The 21,904-nt window shown below is 28.5% G+C and overlaps 5 protein-coding genes and 1 non-coding gene across 6 annotated transcripts; 4 read left to right on the top strand and 2 right to left on the bottom strand.

Annotated features, from left to right (window-relative positions):
• Positions 1-399: 399 nt before the first annotated feature.
• On the top strand, positions 400-2,327 carry PmUG01_09018800 (conserved Plasmodium protein, unknown function; the record flags this gene model as incomplete). Its single annotated transcript, XM_029004870.1, has 4 exons — positions 400-540; positions 766-1,113; positions 1,406-1,853; positions 2,065-2,327. The coding sequence occupies 4 exons, from the start codon at positions 400-402 to the stop codon at positions 2,325-2,327; spliced, it is 1,200 nt and encodes a 399-aa protein (XP_028861516.1).
• Positions 2,328-3,809: 1,482 nt separating this feature from the next.
• PmUG01_09018700 (conserved Plasmodium protein, unknown function) lies at positions 3,810-9,049 on the top strand (the record flags this gene model as incomplete). The annotated part of the gene is given in 3 exon segments (XM_029004869.1): positions 3,810-4,962; positions 5,573-6,156; positions 6,170-9,049. The coding sequence occupies 3 exon segments, from the start codon at positions 3,810-3,812 to the stop codon at positions 9,047-9,049; spliced, it is 4,617 nt and encodes a 1,538-aa protein (XP_028861515.1).
• Positions 9,050-10,368: 1,319 nt separating this feature from the next.
• On the top strand, positions 10,369-10,455 carry PmUG01_09018600. Its single transcript, XR_003751938.1, has one exon. It is a non-coding gene; the product is annotated as an uncharacterized ncRNA (small nucleolar RNA).
• A 710-nt stretch (positions 10,456-11,165) lies between these two features.
• PmUG01_09018500 (conserved Plasmodium protein, unknown function) lies at positions 11,166-12,410 on the bottom strand (the record flags this gene model as incomplete). Its single annotated transcript, XM_029004868.1, has 1 exon — positions 11,166-12,410. The coding sequence occupies one exon, from the start codon at positions 12,408-12,410 to the stop codon at positions 11,166-11,168; it is 1,245 nt and encodes a 414-aa protein (XP_028861514.1).
• A 943-nt stretch (positions 12,411-13,353) lies between these two features.
• PmUG01_09018400 (conserved Plasmodium protein, unknown function) lies at positions 13,354-14,185 on the bottom strand (the record flags this gene model as incomplete). The annotated part of the gene is made up of 2 exons (XM_029004867.1): positions 13,354-13,634; positions 14,002-14,185. The coding sequence occupies 2 exons, from the start codon at positions 14,183-14,185 to the stop codon at positions 13,354-13,356; spliced, it is 465 nt and encodes a 154-aa protein (XP_028861513.1).
• A 2,882-nt stretch (positions 14,186-17,067) lies between these two features.
• Positions 17,068-18,801, top strand: PmUG01_09018300 (heat shock protein DnaJ homologue Pfj2, putative; the record flags this gene model as incomplete). Its single annotated transcript, XM_029004865.1, has 1 exon — positions 17,068-18,801. One exon carries the CDS (start codon positions 17,068-17,070, stop codon positions 18,799-18,801), a length of 1,734 nt encoding a protein of 577 aa, XP_028861512.1.
• Between the last annotated feature and the right edge of the window lie 3,103 nt (positions 18,802-21,904).

Below are 21,904 nucleotides of genomic sequence, written 5' to 3'. Positions count from 1 at the left end.
TTTGATTAATATTTAAAAAAATATGACTAGTTATAAAAAATTAAAATGAAAAGACATATTTCAACATATCAACATCATCTGGATAATTAACAGATATTATTTCAACATGAATATATTTTTATCTCTCTTTAAATAAATATGCAGCATTGTAGTTTTATTACAATGGGGGTATTGCCTTTTTGTAATTTTGAAAATTTGTAATGTGTGCTATGTGTAACTATTTACACACTTTACTATTGAGCTGAGTAGCCATTTTAAAATTTTCCTCGTTTGATAACGTTAACACAAAGGGGAAAGAGAGATATTAAAGGGCTGAAGCAGAAAGAGAGCACAGAGTAGTAGTAGTAGTAGTAGTAGTAGTAGTAGTAGTAGTAGTAGTACATAAAGGTAGAGAAATATATGGCGGTAGAAAGACCAAGAGAGCAAGAAAAGGGGGAAACAATGGAGGCAAAGTTCATTGACGTGGAAGCTAAAATTTTGTACAATGTTATAGAGACGTTCGAAAAGAAAATAAAAAACTTGTCTTTCATAAATGAGGAGGTACACCCATAGACGCATTATATATATATGTTTACGTCGGCATATATATGTACATGTGTGCTCCTCTATGTAGTGCAGATATGTACATATTACACTATGGATAATTGTGTTCATGAAATTGGATCTTCCTAATTGTGTTGTAACAAAAAAAAAAAAAAAAAAAAAAAGGTATAACACATATCATAAGTGTGCATGTATGTGGAAACGTTTGTTAAAATTATGTAGGTTTTGGAAAAGTTAAACGGCAGTGGATTAAACGAGATGCCTGAGGAATTTTTGATTTATTTTAAGGATATAATAAAACTAAATAAATTGTATGAACACACTCAAGTAATAAGAAGTGAAGAAGAAGAAGAAACACAAGATGGAAATGCTAGCGAAGAAGATTTACAAGATGATTGTCTTTGCATTTATAATGAACACGAAGAATTGCTCAAAAAAATAAAAAATTATTGTGCATCATTATGTAACATATTTAAAAAGAATCATAAGCTCATTAATACTTTAAATTCTTTAAACGATAAGGAAAATCATGATTTCTACAAGTTTCTTCACATCATTACCAATTTGAAAGTTATCAAAAAAAAAAAAAAAAAAAAAAATAGTGAAAAATATTCAAAATAGAGCAAATAGGCAAAACGTAACAGAGTAATGGTCAAAGAAAAATGCTTCGTTAGGAAGTGCAACGTTAAAAAAAAGACATATATACAACCGATTTTTTCTTTTTTTCTTTTTTTTTTTTTTTTTTCACTATCTTCTTTCTCTTATATTTTTCTCCTTCACTTTCTCTTGCTTTTTTCTCTTTCTTTTTTTCCCCTTTTTTTTCTCTTCTTTTTTTCCCTTCTTTTTTCCCTTTTCCTTTTAGGACATATTTCTCACCAAATTCCAAACGACGGCAGAGGAAAATTTTAAGAGGAGTGAACGAATGGATGAGTTAAAGGAAGAAGAAAAAAATATACAAGTTGAAGAGAAAAAATTAAATGATGAGTTAGAGTACATTCGAAAGAAAAGTCAAAACGAATTGAAAGAGTTAGAGCGCATTTTACAAAACAAAGAAAAAGAATTAGACGAGTTAAAACAATGTTCAGAAGAAAATATCAAAAAGTTAATAAACAAAATGCCAACAAATAATGTATCAGATGATTTGCAAAATATAAATTCTTTATATGAAAAAACAAAAAATGTTTATGAGAATCATATAAGGACATACCAAGATTTGGAGGTAAACTTAGTGAAAAAAAATAAATTACTAGAGCTTGATATACAGAATTACATCAATACGATCGATAATGATATCACTACCATGGATGCTGGTAATGCACTACAAACAATACAACGCATGTGATTGTGAACATCTGCATCATGGCGTTTGTTATCGTGGGTGAACTTCTGCATATGCTCTTCAACTGACTTATCGCTCTGCTTGAAATGAGTACATTGAGTTAGTCCATTTTGCTATATATCTATTTTGTTTATCTCCGCTTCTCCTTCTTTTCACATCTTTTCCACATCTTTTCAAAACAGAGTTAGAAAAGTGCAGAAAAGAATTACAGAAAAACAAGATGGCGGAGAAGGAATTGGACTCAATTATAATTAGAAAAAAAGCAGAAGAAGAAGAAAAGCAATTTTTAAAAGAGTTAACTGAAAAAAGAAAAAAAATCATTCAGAAAAAAGAAAAGGAAAATAATGATGCGGCGGTTATTATACAGTCGTACATTAGAGCAGTCAAGGAAAGGTACTCATTATGTGAACACGAAAAAAAAAAAAAAAAGAAAAAGAAAAAGTGAGGACCGCAATGACTAACAAAGAAAAGGACACAACATATGGAAAAATGGGATGGGGTTGATCTGCATAGACTGAAACGAGTTAGGGTGAAACAAAATGCCGTTCTTCTAAAAGAATACATTTTTTTGTCTCCATTTTTAAAAAGGAACTGAAACACATAGTTTATGAAAATAAAGCATGTTATGCTTGTAATAAATTTTTATATATGTTACTGATGCTTGTTCAATGGCAGAAATCAAAATTAGCATGAACGAGTATTTTAAAATATAGAATGATGTTGCGGTTTATAGTGTGCAAGTAATTTTTTTTTTTTTTTTTTTTTTTTTTTCTATTCCATTATTTATCCCTTTCAGTGAGAAAAGTTAACCTGTGAGAACTACTATTTATGCATAAAAAAAAAATAAGGGATTTTACGTTATTACGTTATTGCTTTATTGCGATATTAATTTTTACGTTTTCATTTTTTTTTTTTTTAATTTATTTCCCATTTTAGTGGTGCAGTGCACCCAGTGTTGATCGGCACATTGTGTGGAATATTTTTGTATTTATGAAAATAAAACTAAATAAAATAAAGCGAAGTAAGATGAAATGAAAAAAGCAAAATGAGGTAAAATAATGCAGAATAAGATGACATAGACAAGAAAAATAATATAAAAACAAAAAAGAAAAAAAAAAAAAAAAAAAAAGCGTAGATAAACAAGAAAAAAATAAGGATAATAGTGTTCTTGTGTTAAATTATTTAAACAATTTATTCCACGCATATTGGCAAAAGAACGAAAATAAAAATACGATAAAAATAAAATAAGTGCTTCATTAATTTTCATTTTGTAATGATGATTTGTAATATACTTTTTTTTTTAATTTTTTGTGTTTGTCTTTTTTTATTTTAACATTTATGCATACATTTTAGCTATTATGTGTTTTTTATAATTTTCAAGTGATGTACTGATCTTTTTTTTTAAATCATACGCGTCGTTATGACATATCCCTTTTCTTTTTTTCAATTTTGTACGCAAGCAGAGGGAACAACAGAACTCCTTGCAACGCACGCACGAACATATACACACGCCGGAAGCACAAACACGTGTATGTATAGCAAATACAAACACGTACACGTGCCGCTCACTCAAACGAACTAGGCAAACCTTCCCATACTTGAGGTCCCACTGGACAAGGGAACGAAAAGAGAAAACACGAAAGGACAGGTGAACAAGATGAATGAAATGAACAAGATGAATGAAATGAACAAGATGAATGAAATGAACAAGATGAATGAAATGAACAAGATGAATGAAATGAACAAGACGGATGATATAAACAAGACGGATGATATAAACAAGATGAACGAAATGAACAAGATGAACGAAATGAACAAGATGAACGAGGTGAACGAGATAAACAAGATGAACGAGGTGAACGAGATAAACAAGATGAACGAGATGAACGAGATAAACAAGATGAATGAGGTGAACGAGATAAACAAGATGAACGAGGTGAACGATATAGACATAGACGAATACAACAAGAACATAATTCAAGAACTGAATGCCGCGGAAGAGGAAGGCGAGTTATCCCTATCTATGTTTCTTCACGACCTAATAGAGATCGATATAGAGTCTAATTTTAGTTTTACTTATAAAGTTATAGATAGAATGATGAATATATGTATTAACTCGTTAAATAGTCATTTAATATTGTTAGCTGATGAGTGCATATACTTTATTCGGTACAGTGTAAATAAGTGCATTAACATAGAAGAAGTAGATGAAATTTTTTTTAAAAAATTAAATATTATAATAAACATATGTTTAAATGAAAAACAATTCTCTAATGATAGTTTTTTATTATTTGAAAGAACTTTTTTTTTTTTTGTTATTGATATAAATAATATTGTACCATTAAAGGAAAAGTGGAAAATATATAATATCGAATTGGCTTCATTCTATTCCTCTTTATTACATATCGTATCATTTCATTTGTCTTTATTTAATGAAATAATAAATAATATAAAAAAGGAAAAAGACATTATTATAACTAATAATAGACATATACAGATAGGTTGTTCTCGTATTAAAATAATAGAAATAGCATTAGATTTATTGCTACTCCTATTTCATAATGTAGATGAGGTTAATAATATATCAAGTTTAGATAGCTATATTAATAATATAATAAAACAAATTGAAATTATACCTGACATTGAAATAAAAAAAAAAACTCGCTCTTTATTTAAACGTATACATAAACTAGTACCAGAAAAGGATAGAATTAATTTATCATCACTAAACCTTATAGCAACCTTAATAACTAAAAAAAGGAATTACTTCCTTACATTGACAAAAGAAAATAATATTAATTTAAATTATTTAAAATATAATTCATATATATATCTGAGCAATAGCAGTCTTTCTTTTCATACTTCTGCCATTACAAATGACCATGGAAATAATACTACAGAGCAAATTATTTTATCACCTAAAGGATATAAAGGAAATCTACTCATTAACTTTTTTTATGCATATTTCTATAACACAAAGAATAAATTGCTTATCGTTTTGTCTTATGATAGAGTCAAAATATACAGTGATGACCAATCAAAAAAAATTGTTTTCTCTCTTGGCAAAAGTGACGCACTAGGTTAAGCAATAAATCAGTTTTGCACAGCTGCGGCTAGTGTGCAATGATCCACGTGTGCATACATATGTATACGCATGAACGTGTATGTACACTTAACAACGAGCAGTTATCATACCCTGATTTATGCTTTGTAAAAGGGGCGTTACACCTCCGTGTGTTTAGCTTCACGATGATTCGCTGTGCTGTACTATATTTCCCTCTATCGTGTTACATTCCTTTTGTTGAGTTTTTTTTTCATTCTGATATTCTGCATCCTGCTTGTTATACATACATGATGTTTTACCCTCTCTGCATTGTAGCTCTATATATGTACCGCTATATATGTATCGCTATATATGTATCGCTATATATGTATCGCTATATATGTATCGCTATATATGTATCGTTATATATGCACCTCCATATATATGTATCGTTATATATGCACCTCCATATATATGTACCTCTTCTTATGTACCACTACTTAAGTAATATTTGCTGCCTACCTGCACAAGTATCCACGCAGGAGTAGTCTCCATTTTGTATTTCCTTTCCCAAGAGAAAGATACTAAGTGATATTTTTCTTGGGCCCTGTTTTTACTTCCTTCTTTTTTGTTTGTCCTTTTTCCAGGAGTACTATCGAACAAGTTGAGAGAGCAGTTTGAGGACCGCCTATTACAAAATGTTGAGTTACAAATAAAATTCAATTCAGAGTCTACAAAGAGAAAAATTTTTGATATAATAAAGAATATAACTGAGCTTGAGACGACTGTGTGCGATGATAAAGAAGAAGAATTGATATATGAACAGGATAGTATTCATCTTAAGGAGAACAACAATCTATATTTAAATAAACGTAAACATGATGGTATGAATGAAATTTATACAAATAATATTTTATTTAATGATAACAACAAAAGTACAGAAAAACTGATAAGGAGAAAAGTAAGTTTCGCTACAACTAAAGAAATATGTTTATTGACTGAGGACACACCTATGGGTACAAGAACAATGCTACTAGAGCAGTCATTAAACCATGTAAATGATAGAAATGAAAATGATAATATACAAGATGCGCATGATTTGGACAGTAGTCAGGATAATCATAATAAATATAGTAATGATAGCAATAATGGCAATAATGGTAATCATAGGGATTGTACTGATTATCCTACTGACTATAATTTGCCCAATGTTCAGAAAAAAAAAAAAAAAAAAAAAAAAAAAAGAATTCCATAGAGAACAGTTACTTAAAAAAGACGTAAATAAACAAAAACTACTATTATATAGTAGCTGCATCAGTGAGTTTGAAAATGATTCATTTAGAGTTAAAGGGAATGATGCCGAGAAGAAACAACAACAAGGGGGTGGAATGCTCAAGGTTAGTTACGCAACAACGAAGGACTTATTCGGTGAAAATTTTGCCTACAATGAGGATGACAACAAGGATAGCGAAATTGCAAGCGCTGCCAACAGTAGCATAGACAATGATATAGATAATTACATGAACAACAATATAGAAAGCGATATAGGTAGTAACGTCAACAGCTATGTCAATAGCGACTGTTACTACACAAAATGCAAAGAAACAGGAAGCGGTATCTCCTTTGACGATTCGTTAAAAGTGAACAATCAGAACCTTGTAAAAACGCTTAACGAAAGTGGCGAAAAATGCTCTAAAATATTAGAATTATATGATAGGGTAAACGAAGGGATAGATGGTAACCCCCCTTCTGTTGATCTTTTTAATGGGAATATTATCAAAGAGAACACTCCCATTGAATTAAATACTAGAGCTATTAAAAGACATGCGTATGTGTGTGAGGAGAGTGGGCATTGTTGTAAGGAAGAAAAACAAGAGAGTCAAAATATAGAAGTTTCTCATATGTCCAATATAGTGCAAAATGATGCAAATGAAGGAGTAATACATTCAATAAACGGAGATGAAAGCGAGCCGATTAAGCTAAGACGTAGGGATTTGCATTATTCGCTTAATTCACATTGTTCGCGTGATGCTCATGATGATACACAGATTAACAATAAAAACAATGGAGTTCTTCGAAACAGGACTGACAGAGGTAGCAATAATAGAAGCAATGCCCCCGAAGACGGGCATGATGTACTTAAAAAGGGAAACTCGTGTGAAGGGAGGAAAACACCTAATGCTACGGTTAGTGCTACGGCTACTACTTCGGCTACTACTACGGCTACTACTACGGCTACTACTACGGCTACTACTACGGCTACTACTGATAATATTACAACTAATGCTGATAATATTACGACAACTAATGCTGATAATATTACTACAACTAATGCTGATAATGTTACGACAACTAATGCTGATAATATTACTACAACTAATGCTGATAATATTACTACAACTAATGCTGATAATGTTACGACAACTAATGCTGATAATGTTACGACAACTAATGCTGATAATGTTACGACAACTAATGCTGATAATATTACGACAACTAATGCTGATAATATTACGACAACTAATGCTGATTCGAAAATAAATGGAAGTAACAATAATAGTAGTAATACTAATAATAATAACTCTAGTGCACATGAAGATGAAAAGACATTGCAGAGTACTAAACAGCAGTGTAACAAAAATGGAATAAAGAACACACAGTTTAACAATAGAGTTAATGAAACTAATTTGGGTGGGAACAAACGATTAGATAACATCGATTCATTAGAATGTGGTTCAATAAATAGCAAGGAATGTAATATATCGAGACGACCAGTAGATATAGTAAAGAAAATCCTGAATTATGAGGAAAAACAAAAGCATATTGATGAGTGCATACATAGTTTAAGCAAATATAAGAAAAACGATAAAGAGCTTCATATATCAAGTAATACAACAAAATGCAATGACAACAGCAGCTCTTTTTTAATAAAGCCGTCTAACATGATTACTACACGTATGAATCAGGAATGTGTAACAACTGCTCAAAAGAGATTTAAAAGAAGTAGAATATACTTAGAAAGATCTTCGAAAGTTAGGAAGTTCAATAATGATACAGCAGTGACTATAGATGCGGGGACTAGCCAAAGAAACAACAATGATGATGCAAAACAAAGGAAACGATTTAGAAATGGTGAGGAAAATGAGATCATACATGAAGTGGATGGCACAAGTGGAACAGCGGATTACTCCGAAATTGTAAACATTATAGGGAAGGACGAACCGAGTAACGAATTACTGTTAAATGATGAGGGGGACGATGTGCACATGATAGAGGCCACGGTGGAACCGACCTTTTCAGTTGGCGTGATTGGCCCTGTTGACCAAGTTGGCCTAGTTGACCAAGTTGACCCAGATGGCCTAATTAACCCAATTGGCATAGTTAACCCAATTGGTATAGTTAACCCAATTGGCATAGTTAACCCAGTTAATCCAGGACTAGTTACCCCAATTGACGTGCCAAACTCAAATGGGAGGAGTCAGCAAAGGCTGAGATCTTCGTACCACATTGACAAACCATGTTCGAGCAGTAAAAACAACAAAAGAATTGCAACAAACAGCTGTACAAATATGAACGAAGGGCATTTAAAAAATAATACTGATTCACCGTATCCCATAAAAAAAATAAAATATAATTATTACGACTCAGCGTTTCTACATTTATTAAAAAAGGAAGATAATTTAGAAAATTTGTCAGCTAAATATTTAATTAAAGCATATACATTAATTCAATATAATAAAAGATATATACATATACAAATAGTTGACTATTTCAGATATATAAGAAAAGAAATCTTGTTATATTATGAAAAAATAAATATAAAATATATTAAATTGTTAAACGAAATACAAGCAGAATATGATATGAAATTTCAGAATATTGTATCAAAATATTCAAAACGTTTAGCAGCATATAGAAAAAAAAAAAAAAATGTTAATATGGAAAATATGCCTATACCTATTGATATACACATTATTAATGGAAAACTTAAATGTCTTTATGAAACGTTTAACATAGTTCAAAGAACTATGATGGACAAAATTTCAAACTCGAAAATTGTCATGAAATACAAGCAAAGTGATATATACAGTCCTTCATTTTCTTTTGGAACTATTATATCATAATGTTCTGTGCAGTAATGTGTCTTGATAAAATTTGCTTTTTTTCACCATGTTATTTTGTCAATTTTGTAAATTTTTTTTTCCTTTGATTTTTCATAAAATTGCATAGGGATTGTCTTTCTTGTCCGCTTCTCATTCGCTTGCTAATCACCTCACTTTTTTTCCTTTTTTTTTTCAATTTTTTTTTTTTTTTTTTTTTTTTTATGAGTTAAATTGTATTTTTTATGAACAGCTTGTTGCACACAACATGAAATGGAGCACATATATTTGGATATTTTTTCGCGTAAGTACGCTATTGTGTAGGTATGCATATATATGTACGTATGGGTTAAATGTGAAAAAGTGGCATTTACAAGATATAAAGTAATACATGTAAAAATAAATTATTATCGCTAGCGTCGTTTTGCTTTTCATTTTTGGGACTACAAAATTTGCGTGCCTTCTGGGAGTTCTGTGCCCTTAGTGCGCTTTGAAAATTAGCAACTCTATTCGAGTAAACAATAGTTATACTATATGAATAAAGCATACTTCTTGTTTATATGTATATACGTATGTATGAAGCTAAAAATGAACTGCTTTGCTATTGCGTTCTTCATGCATGAAATGTTTCTGCTGAATGATGAAGAAAAAGAAAACTATGCAAAGAAAAAAATATAATAAAAGGTTTAAACCCCCTTATGCTCCATTCCAATATAATAAATTTTCCTTTTTTTTTTTTTTTTTTTTTTATTGTACGAACAGCCAAAATTATAGTGCACAATTGATGGAAATATGCTTAAGGGATAAACATATATAATCGAAAACAAATATTTGCCTACATGCATGCTTAACAATACATGTTCTATATAAATGTATATTATTCATTGAACATTATATATTCCTGTTGTATTGGGGGGTATATATGAGAAAATTAATTCGTAATATGAAAAACTCCTCGCTGTATTTTTAATTTTCTGTAAATTATAAAGAGTATAATTAAATATTTTCAACAACTTTGTAAGGGTTATAAAAATTTATTTTTCCCGTTCATTTTGTAAAATTTCATTTTTTTCTTTGCATTATGCCATTTTTACTTTTTTAAATTGAATTTTTTCTTTATTCTTTTTTTTTTTTTAATCGCAGGAGAAAAGCAGCAGCCTGAGCCTCACCTTTCATATATGAAACGAATGTACGAATTTGTTTATGCAAATGGCAGGATATATATATGCATTCACACAAACGCGTATATATACATATACATATATATATATGTACGTACATATATTTATGTATGTACGCCCAATTTTGAATGAAGCTTCATTTTGTATAGCGCAAAATAATTCTTAAAATGATGAACAATTTCGTAGCGATGGGCGGACTAAAAGAAGTCGAAGCATTTCATATGTAGAAAATCGCATGAACTGATAAGAATTATTTTAGAGAAACCATTTTCTGCACACATAAGTTTGTATATGCATGTATGTCATTATGCATGTATGTAATTATGCATGTATGTAATTAAGCATGTATGTAATTAAGCATGTATGTAATTATGCATGTATGTAATTAAGCATGTATGTAATTAAGCATGTATGTAATTAAACATGTATGTAATTAAACATGTATTAATGTACCATGAAAGGCGCAAAAGACGTTCGACCGTAGTATCCGGTTGTCACGACGCACGATAAAATAGCAATGCTTTTTCTATAGCGTTAAAGAGGAAACTCCCAATAGAGGAGGATAAATTGTTATCGCTGTTACAAATACAAATGTTCATTTTGGTAAAACAGAGGAAAAAGGGAAGTTGGTAAATGGGGTAATAAAAAAAAAAAAATGAATGCAGTTTGTGTGCATATGTTTGGATATGTATATATGAACACACGTACGTACATATATACATGTGTGTTTATTGGTGCATGTATAACTATAGTAGCTCTATTGCGCAAAAAAAAAAAAAAAAAAAGGGTAATACAATGTTCTTACAAAAAGGGGGGGAGTTCTATGAAAGCTATGAATTTTATTAACAATGGGTGTGCAAACATGCGTATGATAATTGTTAGTGGTTAAAAATATATGTATGAACAGTTTTTACATTATATTCTGTTCATGTATATTATGGTCTGTTATTCATTTTTGTTTATGTTTTAACTGAGTGAATATTTTTGTTCAACTGGAACTGTTTATTAGCTTCCTCGTTTTCAATAATATGTACTGAAAGAATAGGAGAGATTATTTTTATTTTATTTATTATGTCACTTATGTATGATGAACAACTAATAATATAAAATATATCATTAGGAAACTCAAGATAGGAAAAGAGAAATAAATTATTTTTGTTTTTCTTAACAATGTTATAATAGTCCATGAGACAATTATTTTCCGAAACGTCTAAAATGGTATCAATGATATTCGTTTCAAAATAAATTAAAAAAATTGTAAAATGTATGAACATAGATTTATCAATATAGAACACAGGAATAATATTATTATTATCATTGTATACATTATTTAATATTTTAATATCTCTTTTTTTTAATATATTTTGTATATGGTTAATATTATTTTTTTCCATTTCTACAAGGAGTTTTCTCTCTTCTTCTTTTCTTTTCTTTTCATTTAAAAGATGTGTATACTTTTGTATTATTTCATTTTTTATTCTTTCATATTCTTTTATATTTAATGAGCATTTCACATTTTCATCTTGTATAATATTATCAAACAGAACAATATATTTGTATGCCTCATTGAATAACTCTAATTTTTGCGTACACAATATACTGTAATATACACTTTTGTATTTTTTTTCATTAAATGAAAAGGATAATTTACAATCATCTAAACATTGTACATACCTCTTTTTTTTATAATGAATTATAGCTCTATTACAGTACAAATCACACAACAGGTTTCTCACGTCCATTTCGCATAGATCCCCCCCCTCCTTCCCCTTTGGAGTGTTTAAGCTTAGAGCTTCTCTGTGGTGTTCCTGCACTTTTTCCTTCTTATTTTCGCGCAAGGGGGCTTCAGTACCGTTCGTAGCACCGTTTGTAGTACCATTTTCAGTAGATTTATTGCTCAATTTACTAGAGGTTGCTGAAACGAGGTAGTTGTTTAACACTTTGATGCCTTTGCTATAGCTTATTATAGCATCCTCATAATATTTAACTCCGTCTTTGTAATAATCATTACCCACTTCTTTATAATTTCTAGCTAAGCTTAAATCATTTTCATCACACAGCATTAAATTATATAAGGCTACTAAATCTTCATTCTCTTCTATATTTTTTGGTAGTTCACTCATAAATAAGGGATGATCCACATCCTTATATTTTACCGATAATCTTCTTATATAATCCGCGTCAATGTTAAAGTCATCCTCCATTATTAGTTTCCTCTTGTTGTTGCTTTATGTATCCACACGTACATGATAATCATCGGGGTTATCGTAAAATGTATCTTACCCTTACACGTATGTACATACATATGTACATATATATATATATATATATATATATATATATATATATATATATATATATATATATATATGTATGTATGTATGCGTATTTTTCACCTTAACCTTTTTTTCACTTGCATGAACAAATTTAAATATTTCTTTCGCCAAAAAAAAAAAAAAAAAACAATTTTAGTAAAATCACGGCTATATTTCAAGTCTGTCACCTTTTTATTAATACTTGTTTGAAGTATCCTTTTTTTATTTTTTTTTTTTTTTTCACCTGGGAGGATAAGTAAAGCGTGCATAATTTTATGTACATATTCAGGCAAATAAAATAGTGAAGTAGGAAATATATATAAACATATATATAAATAAATATATATGTACACATATTTGTACCTTTAAAAGTTTTGAGAAAAGTGTCATTTTCGTAAATTCAAAAGTTAAAAAAACATGTATATTCATATATGTACAAATACATAGATATATATACATGCATGTACATATATATTATGTACATATATCTATGTGTACTTTTATGCATATATATATATTAACGAGGAAAATTCGTTGGGTTACAAATCAAGCCAATAAAAGAAAACATCTTGGCACTCTAAATTTTTTAACTTGTTGAATGCTGTCAATTTAACGAAAATGGTCTAAAATAAATCCATGGCAAGCGCATAATATGCGTATATTTTGAAATACATAATACATACATACATACGTACGTAAATTTATATGTACAATGGTAATATAGTGAAGGATGAACTGTGCATCACATGAGATTTTAAAATTTATAAATATTTTTTAACAAAATAAAAAAAGGACATTTAATTATATATATTTTTTTTTAATTATGTTTCACTTAGGTCTTTATTTTCTGAACACAACTTTCATATTCTCGCAAATACCTACAACATCGGGCATAAGAATTAACAAAAGTAGACGTTGAATCGTTCATATTTTTAAGGCATTTATATATTTTATTTTCATCATGAAAACATTCGTTATGAGTTTGTGGAATTTTCAAACTATTTGGGTGTTCTTTTATATTATATAATATATCCTTCTGACTGTTCATGTATATTTCTCTCTCCTTAATTAAATCGTTAAGAATTCTTTTGCGTAATGCGTCGTATTCATTTTCTACAGCAAAAATGGTACGGGGAAAATTAAACAAATAAATAAATAAAGAAAGAAAGAAGTAAATATATGATCATATAAATTAATATTTTTTCTATATTTTCGTGTGTGCCACTGCGAGGGTTTTTTTATATTTTCAAATTATAACATGTACACGTGTACATATTATCCATATTAATGCGGCTACACTCGGGGTTTGCGCACGAAACGTTAATCATGCACATATTCGCGCATATATATATATATATATATATATATATATATATATATATATATATACTTATTTTCACGCACATATATGTATACAACTACAATTTGCATTAACTTTTTTATTCATGAAGATATGTATCATCTAAGTTCTATTTATTACCCCCTGGTGACGCTGGTTTTGCTACTGAACAAATTTCCTTTAACGCATTTTCCTCCCCTAACTCTTTTGCATTTATTTCCGTGTTTGTATTATTATTTTTTTTTTCCAAATTATGAACAAGTTTATCATCTAACAGTATTAAGCTTCTTTTTACATTTTCGTCCCTCGTGGATACATTTCCCATTTGTTCTTCCTTCTTAAAATTATTATATATTCATACATATATATATATGTACGTATATGCGAGTATATACATGTATGTAAGTTTATAGATTGCATTTATTCAGAATATATACAACAATTATGCACACTCAATCCTTCGAGTCATGTATGAACACTCCAAAAATGAACGGCTTAAAAAATAATTTCACGTTTTTATGCCAAATATACTTTTAGTTAATCATAGAGAAACATCATCTCGTATTGTTATACTAACAAGCCTGATCAAGTATTACATTTATTGTTAATATTGTTAATTTGTAAATATTCTAATTTTTTTAATATTTTGAAAATTAATAAAAAATATAATTTTTTTTTTTTTCACTGCTCACAATTTTGAACAAAAAAAGGTAGTTACTAATGTGTGTACATTAGCGCAAAAAAAAAAAAAAAAAAAAAAAATGAAGAAAACAGGGAAGCTAAAAAGGAAAAAAAGAAAAGATAATTCCATAAGATCAAAATTAATTTCCCATATCTCATATTATACATATGTACGAACTATATATGCATAGATCATACATAATAAGCTGCCTACTTCCTAAAAGGGGAAAAACAATATTTTATAAAAAAAAAAAAAAAAAAAAAGTTGGTAGTTATTGCCCCTACTAGCACATTCATGTATGCATATGTACGTGTTGTACAAAGGACAAGTTTGTATATATTGGCATATTTCTTTTTCGTTCAATGCATACTAATAATATGTTCCCATGAGTTTACACTTTTTTTTAATTTCAGAGTATACCCCTTTTTCATTACTTAATACATGGATATATTTGTATTATATGCTTGTCCCTTTGAACATATATAAATGTATTGGTGTAATGGCTAAAATTAGCGTTTACTAACTCTTAGCACATACTTTAATACATATATGTATAAATATGTTTGCTTAGTAAGCACGCCTTCCGTAGAATGTTAAGAGGATATCATTACAAATTATTTTGTGTTAATAACGCAAGGCTTTCAATCAAAGAAATGGACGCATAATATTTCGTAGTCATAAATTTAAAATGTATACTGGGACTAACGTATGAGTAACATCTATTTTTTTTTTTTTATTTATTTATTTATTTATTTATTTTATTTTTATTTTTATTTTTATTTTATTTTTCCAAAGTTTCTATTCAAACATATGTTATAAGAAAAAAATGAACAGAGGTTTATATGCTTATGTACGCGATGGCATTAGCCTGTGACGAATGTACATTTGATTATCTTTCATATTCTTAAAATAGGAATAATTATTATTAAGAACAATAAAATTACCTTATATAAAAGGAAAAAAAAAAAAATACAAATATGCTAAAATGTGAAAATACGAATCGATTCAAGTCAATAAAAAATTAATCTTATTTGTGAAACTTACGCCATATGAGGTTAAGTATTCATCCTACGAAAAAAAAAAAAATAAATATGCCATTAAAAAATATAGTGGAAAAGAAAAGATAAAACTGTACGGGGAATTATAATTTTTTTTTTTTTTTTTTTTTTATTCCATTTTTTATTCTTTTTTGGGTTTATAATTGTGTTCAAATATATGCTATTTCATTATTTGTATGTATGTAAAAATATTTTACTAGATATATGGAAAAATAGCAAAAAATAAAAAAATTAATATAATAGTTCGTTGAGAATATTGCAGTATGTTATGTAAGTGCGTACGCGTATGAATATATGTACATATAAATATGCATATATATATATATATATATACATATATATATATTATATACGTGGTACGTCCTATTAATTTTAAATAAACTCTGTTTAGAACAGTAAGTTCTTTTAAAAATGAATGGTAATGTAACGTAGCCATATTATCATGAAAAAAGGGAAAGACGCATTTTAAACAATAATTTGTAATTTTTTATTATCCTTAACATACGAACTTTTTTGTGATTACTTTGTAATACATATCGCATTTTTTGCAGTTTTTTTTTGCTCTTTGTTTTGCTTATCTTATTGCCAAATTTTTGCTTTTTTATTGCCATTTTATTACCATTTTTTCGCCCATTTTTTGCTCATTTTTTGCTCATTTTTTGCCATCCTTTACCTACATGCTGACTCTTTTTGAAGACTATTTTTTTTTTTTTTTTTTTTACGTGTGCAACCGGCAGTGGTGCTATTAATTTTTAAAAGCTTCATTTTGTTGAGGGCCAAAAGGAAGCACATTGTGCCAGGATGAAATGAGCGCATGCTTTAATGTGCATATGTGTATGTATGTATGTTTACACATGTATGCATATAAATAAGCATATGTATGTGTATATGTACGCTTGTATATACGCTTGTATGTACGCTTGTTCTTGAATGTGTGTAGATATGAATAGGCTTTATTTCTTTATGAGTACATTTGCAGAACTAGTGAAAAATAACAAAGTAGCGGTGTAAGCTGTTAGCGTGCGTATACCGCATATAGGTATATACATATATACATTGATGCATTCATACGTTTATACATTCAAACGTTTATACATTCAAATGTTTATACATTCAAACGTTTATACGTATACACATATATACATTCATACGTTTATACATTCAAACGTTTATACGTATACACATATATACATTCATACGTTTATACATTCAAACGTTTATACGTATACACATATATACATTCATACGTTTATACATTCAAACGTTTATACATTCAAACGTTTATACATTCAAACGTTTATACGTATACACATATATACATTCATACGTTTATACATTCAAACGTTTATACATTCAAACGTTTATACGTATACACATATATACATTCATACGTTTATACATTCAAACTTTTATACGTATATACACACATACATACATCCATATATACACGCATATTTACGTATATATATGTATGTACGAATGTCGTGCGGGAATGGGTATATGATGAGGAAAAGAGAATTTATAAGAGTTGAAAAGATAATAATGAACGTTGGAAATGTTAAGAGAAGAAAGAAGATAACCAATTTTCACCCAGTGATTTTGTTAATATTATCTTTTTTTTTGTCGTTTGCTAATGGGATGGATTACTACAAAAGATTAGGTATAAAAAGAAATGCAACAAAGGAAGAGATTTCAAAAGCGTACAGAAAGCTAGCCAAGGAATATCACCCGGATGTAGCACCGCATAAAGAGAAGGATTTTATTGAAATAGCAAATGCATATGAAACGTTATCAGATCCCGAAAAAAGAAAATTATATGATATGTATGGGGAAAATTATTCGGATAGTAATCAAGGTTTCGGCGGTGGAGGGTTCGGTGGTCAAGGGTTTGGCGGTGGGGGTTTCGGTGGACATGGATTTCATTTCGATCAGGACGTTGTGAATGAAATATTTCGACAATTTGCAAGTGGAGGTAGGGGAGGAGAAGGTCGTACAGGAAATTTCCATTTTAAATTTAGTTCCAGTAATCATGGTAGTTCTGGTCCAAATTTTAATCATCCTCCTTTTGAAAATGAATATGAAGATATATATAAAAATGAAATTTTAAAAATTAATTCAAAAAATTTGGACTCAATAATTAATGATATTACTTACGTATTAGTTATCAACTTTTATTCTCCATCATGTTCTCATTGTAAATCTTTTAAAAAAATGTATTTACGATTTACTAAAAAATTTGAAGGTTATATCAACTTTGCTGTTGTTAATTGCCAAGATGAAAAGAGTATATGTAGAAAATATAATGTCAAATCATTACCGCATATTATTTTAATGAAAAAGAATAAAACATATGAAACTTTTTATGGTCAGAGAACGGAAGATTCACTTATGTCTTTTATAAATAATCATATACCTTACTCTTATGTTGAAGTATCAAATGGAAAAAAATTAGATAAATTTTTGACCAAAAATGTAGACATACCTAAAGTCATATTTTTTATTTCGTATAATGACAATACTGTAATGTTAAAGGCATTATCTTTAGAATTTGAAAAACGAATTGATATGGCTGTTATATATAATAAAAATTATAATATTATGAAACTTTTTAAAAATAGAAATATTAAAACCCCATCTTTACTATTAGTAGAAGATATAGATAATATGTCAGGTGATATAACACAGTTAAAAAATTTTGACTTTAATGTTTTATCTTTAAAGTTAAGTCATATATTTGCACAAAGTAGGTTACAGAATAATCTATATGGTCATATTACTACATATCAACAATTAACAAAAAAAAAATATGAATCGGGGCAATGTTCAGAAAAAGATTCCCAAATATGTTTTTTAATTTTAAAATTATTAAATAATAGCTATAAACAGTTTGATCAGGATATAAAAAAGGTAGCATCCAATTTTAGTAGTGATCCTATAAAAATTTTATATATCAATATTTTTGATCAACCGTATATTTTAGAATCATTCGGATTAACAAATACATGTACACATTCCAACTGCCTCATTTTAGTTGCCTTCAGACCGAAGAGACAAAGATTTCGTGTCTTTGATGGAGAAGTAAATATGAACAGTGTTCATAATTTTGTTGATAGTGTTGTTAGTGGGGCAATATCAATCAACCAAAATTTGAAAAGGCGCTTAAAGTTCGTTAATACGTCGCATTACGCAGATGAGCTTTAGTAGAGCTTGTCGATTGGCGTAGAATCAAATTATTCGGGTAGCTCCTATTCGGCTTATTAACACTTTAAAGTATGTCATATAATGTTTGAAAATATAACGCGTGTACATATGTGTAGAACTGTTTTGAAGAAACCATGACGTGATTGAGATTAGGTGGAGGTCAGCTGTCGATAATATCAGTTGTATATAGTTTGATTAGTTACATGCATACGTGTTGGCATATGTACATATATACATATACACATATATTCATATGCAAATTTCTGTGTGCCTAATTTATGCGTATATACGCGTATATGTATAAAAATGCAGTTGAATGAAAATTTGTGTCTGGAAAACAGCTTCACGTCCAGCGAAGACTCAAATGTAGCATTACTCATTATTCGTTATGCATTATCCATTAGATATTTTTTTTTTTTTTTTTTTTTTATTACTCTTTTTAAAAATTTTTGATGAAATTGTGCGCACAAGCTGTATGTATAAGAATGTGTATTATATTATGTACATACATACATACATACATACATACATACATACATACATACATACATACATACATACATACATACATACATACATACATACATACATACATACATACATACATACATACATACATACATGCATACACAAACACATGCATAGTTTAGAGCGGCTAAGGTTTTTCATTTGCTTCCATTTTTAATTTCAAGTAGTACATATAATACACAATACAAATAAGCATACAGAGAATATATGTGCTCGTACAATGTACAGTTAAAAATAATGATCTTATTACACAATCACAAGTATAGGACGGTATTCATGCAGCACCATTATTATTTCTTTTATTATTTTTCATCTTTCATTATTCAAATTACTTTTTTTGAATGTCATTTTTAGTGTTTCATTATTTACCCATCACTTTTTATATTACATTATTTATGCTTCATTTTATGCATTTCATTTTGTGCATTTCATTTTGTGCATTTCATTTTATGCATTTCATTTTATGCATTTCATTTTTCGTTGCTTATCTTTCATTTTTCTTTGTTAGTTTAAGTGATATTCTCTTCTTATTTGTTAAGATGCTTATCTGTTTTCCTTTTTATATCAGTACAACGTATGAACAGAAAAAATGAAAAAAATTACAAAAACAAAAACATTAACATAAAGACGAACATAAAGATAAACATAAAGATGAACATAAAGATAAACATAAAGATAAACATAAAGATGAACGTAAAGATAAACATAAAGATGAACGTAAAGATAAACATAAAGATGAACATAAAGATAAAAATAAAGATAAACATAAAGATGAACATAAAGATGAACAGATACAAATATAACACATGTCAAGTAATGGTTGAACATATTCTTCTCTTTTTTTTATTGTTAAAAAAAGCAGGTATCGTAAAAAAAATTATTTTGTGAAGAGTGGAGCAGCGGCTTTTTTAATTGAATGTGTACCGCTGTCTTAACAAAAGTGAAAATGAATGAAAAAAAAATGAAAAAAAAAAAAAAAAAAAAAAAAAAGAGGGAAGAAGCCGAGCGAGGAAACCAAACGAGGAAACAAAATGGAGGAAAAAAAAGAAAAAGAAGTATTATATATAATCTTCAATAAAGAATGATATTAGTGTGCACCGTTTGTACCGGAAAAGTACTTTTCTATCTCCTTTTTTTTTGTCATCCTTTGGAAGGTTTCAAAGGAAAACTCCTTCAGCGTAATGAAGAGATTTACCCGTTTACATGTGCACCTAGAATAAATACATATATATATATATACATATATATATATATAATTGCAACAGTGTTGTTATTCTTCTGATAAAATAAAAATAATGCATACATGAAGCATACTTTTTCTATATCACATCTTCTGTTTCCTTTTTATAGTGAAGCCCTTTTTTTTTTTTTTTTTTTTTTATATATTAAATGAATAGGCGAAAATGCGGTTTAAAACTGATTAATTTTTCTAAGTGTACATAAGATAATTGCCTCTTTAATTTATGTTGATTTTTTTTTTTTTATTTCATTTTAGTTTATTTCTTTATTTTTGCAAGTTCTGAACAGATATAAGGTTAGAGAAGAACTACCTCTACATTCTTTGCATAACTGGATGTTCAAAATTTAAATGAGAATCTTTTTCATTAATCGCACGCTTTTTATCATAAAAGTAAAGATAAAAAGAGAAGATGAGCTCAAACAAAATGAATGGCAGTATTGCACATACTGCTGTCATATATATATATATATGTGTGTGTGCGTATATATTTTACTTGAATATAAGCAAATGTTTATACTGGCACGTTCCTACTCACAAGTCGGTAGTTACCGTAGCTAGGACAATTTCACATGCACATAATAAGCAAATATAAGAAAAATAAAATTTACTGCATAAAAATAAAAAAACATACTAGTGAAAAAAATATAATTAAATATTTATTTACAAGTTACGACAGGGGTGATATACGACATATAATGTATTTATTTTTTTATTTTTTTTTCCCAACTCTTTTACACAGGATTTCATCATTTTTTGTTTCCTTTTTTTAACAAAACAATTTTTTTTTGAATATTGGGTTGTGTTAAATTTTTGTAAACATTGAGAAGCTTTTCTAGTATCTCATTTGGAAAAGGAATGAAGGAGTTGACATGCCCAACAAGAAAAAGATTTAATGGGACTTGTGTAAATAAGGAGGAAATTTTAAATGTTTACATATACGTAAAAATGGTATATGTGTAATATATATGTGATATACACGTATTGCATACGAAATATACACCTGATATGTATGTAATATGCGCGTATTTACATATATATAATAATATAATGTAATGCATATATGTGCTTATATAAACGTACATGTATACGTACATATGTATATGTATAATGCACTAGGTAGTCGGCCGACAAATATTTAAAGCTAAATAAACTTCTTGTACTATATTAGTCACACATTTCAATTGAAAGCAAATGAATGCGTATACTCACATATGACAGAAACAGTTATAAGGGTACTTATTCAATTTGATTACTAGGTGAAAATAAATACGATTGGAAATGAGTGAGTGTTTTATTTAGTTATATACATATCATATACATATACTTATACATATA

Source organism: Plasmodium malariae, assembly GCF_900090045.1.
Source record: "Plasmodium malariae genome assembly, chromosome: 9".
Lineage (NCBI taxonomy): Eukaryota > Apicomplexa > Aconoidasida > Haemosporida > Plasmodiidae > Plasmodium > Plasmodium malariae.
This window is presented reverse-complemented; position numbering and strand designations above follow the sequence as displayed.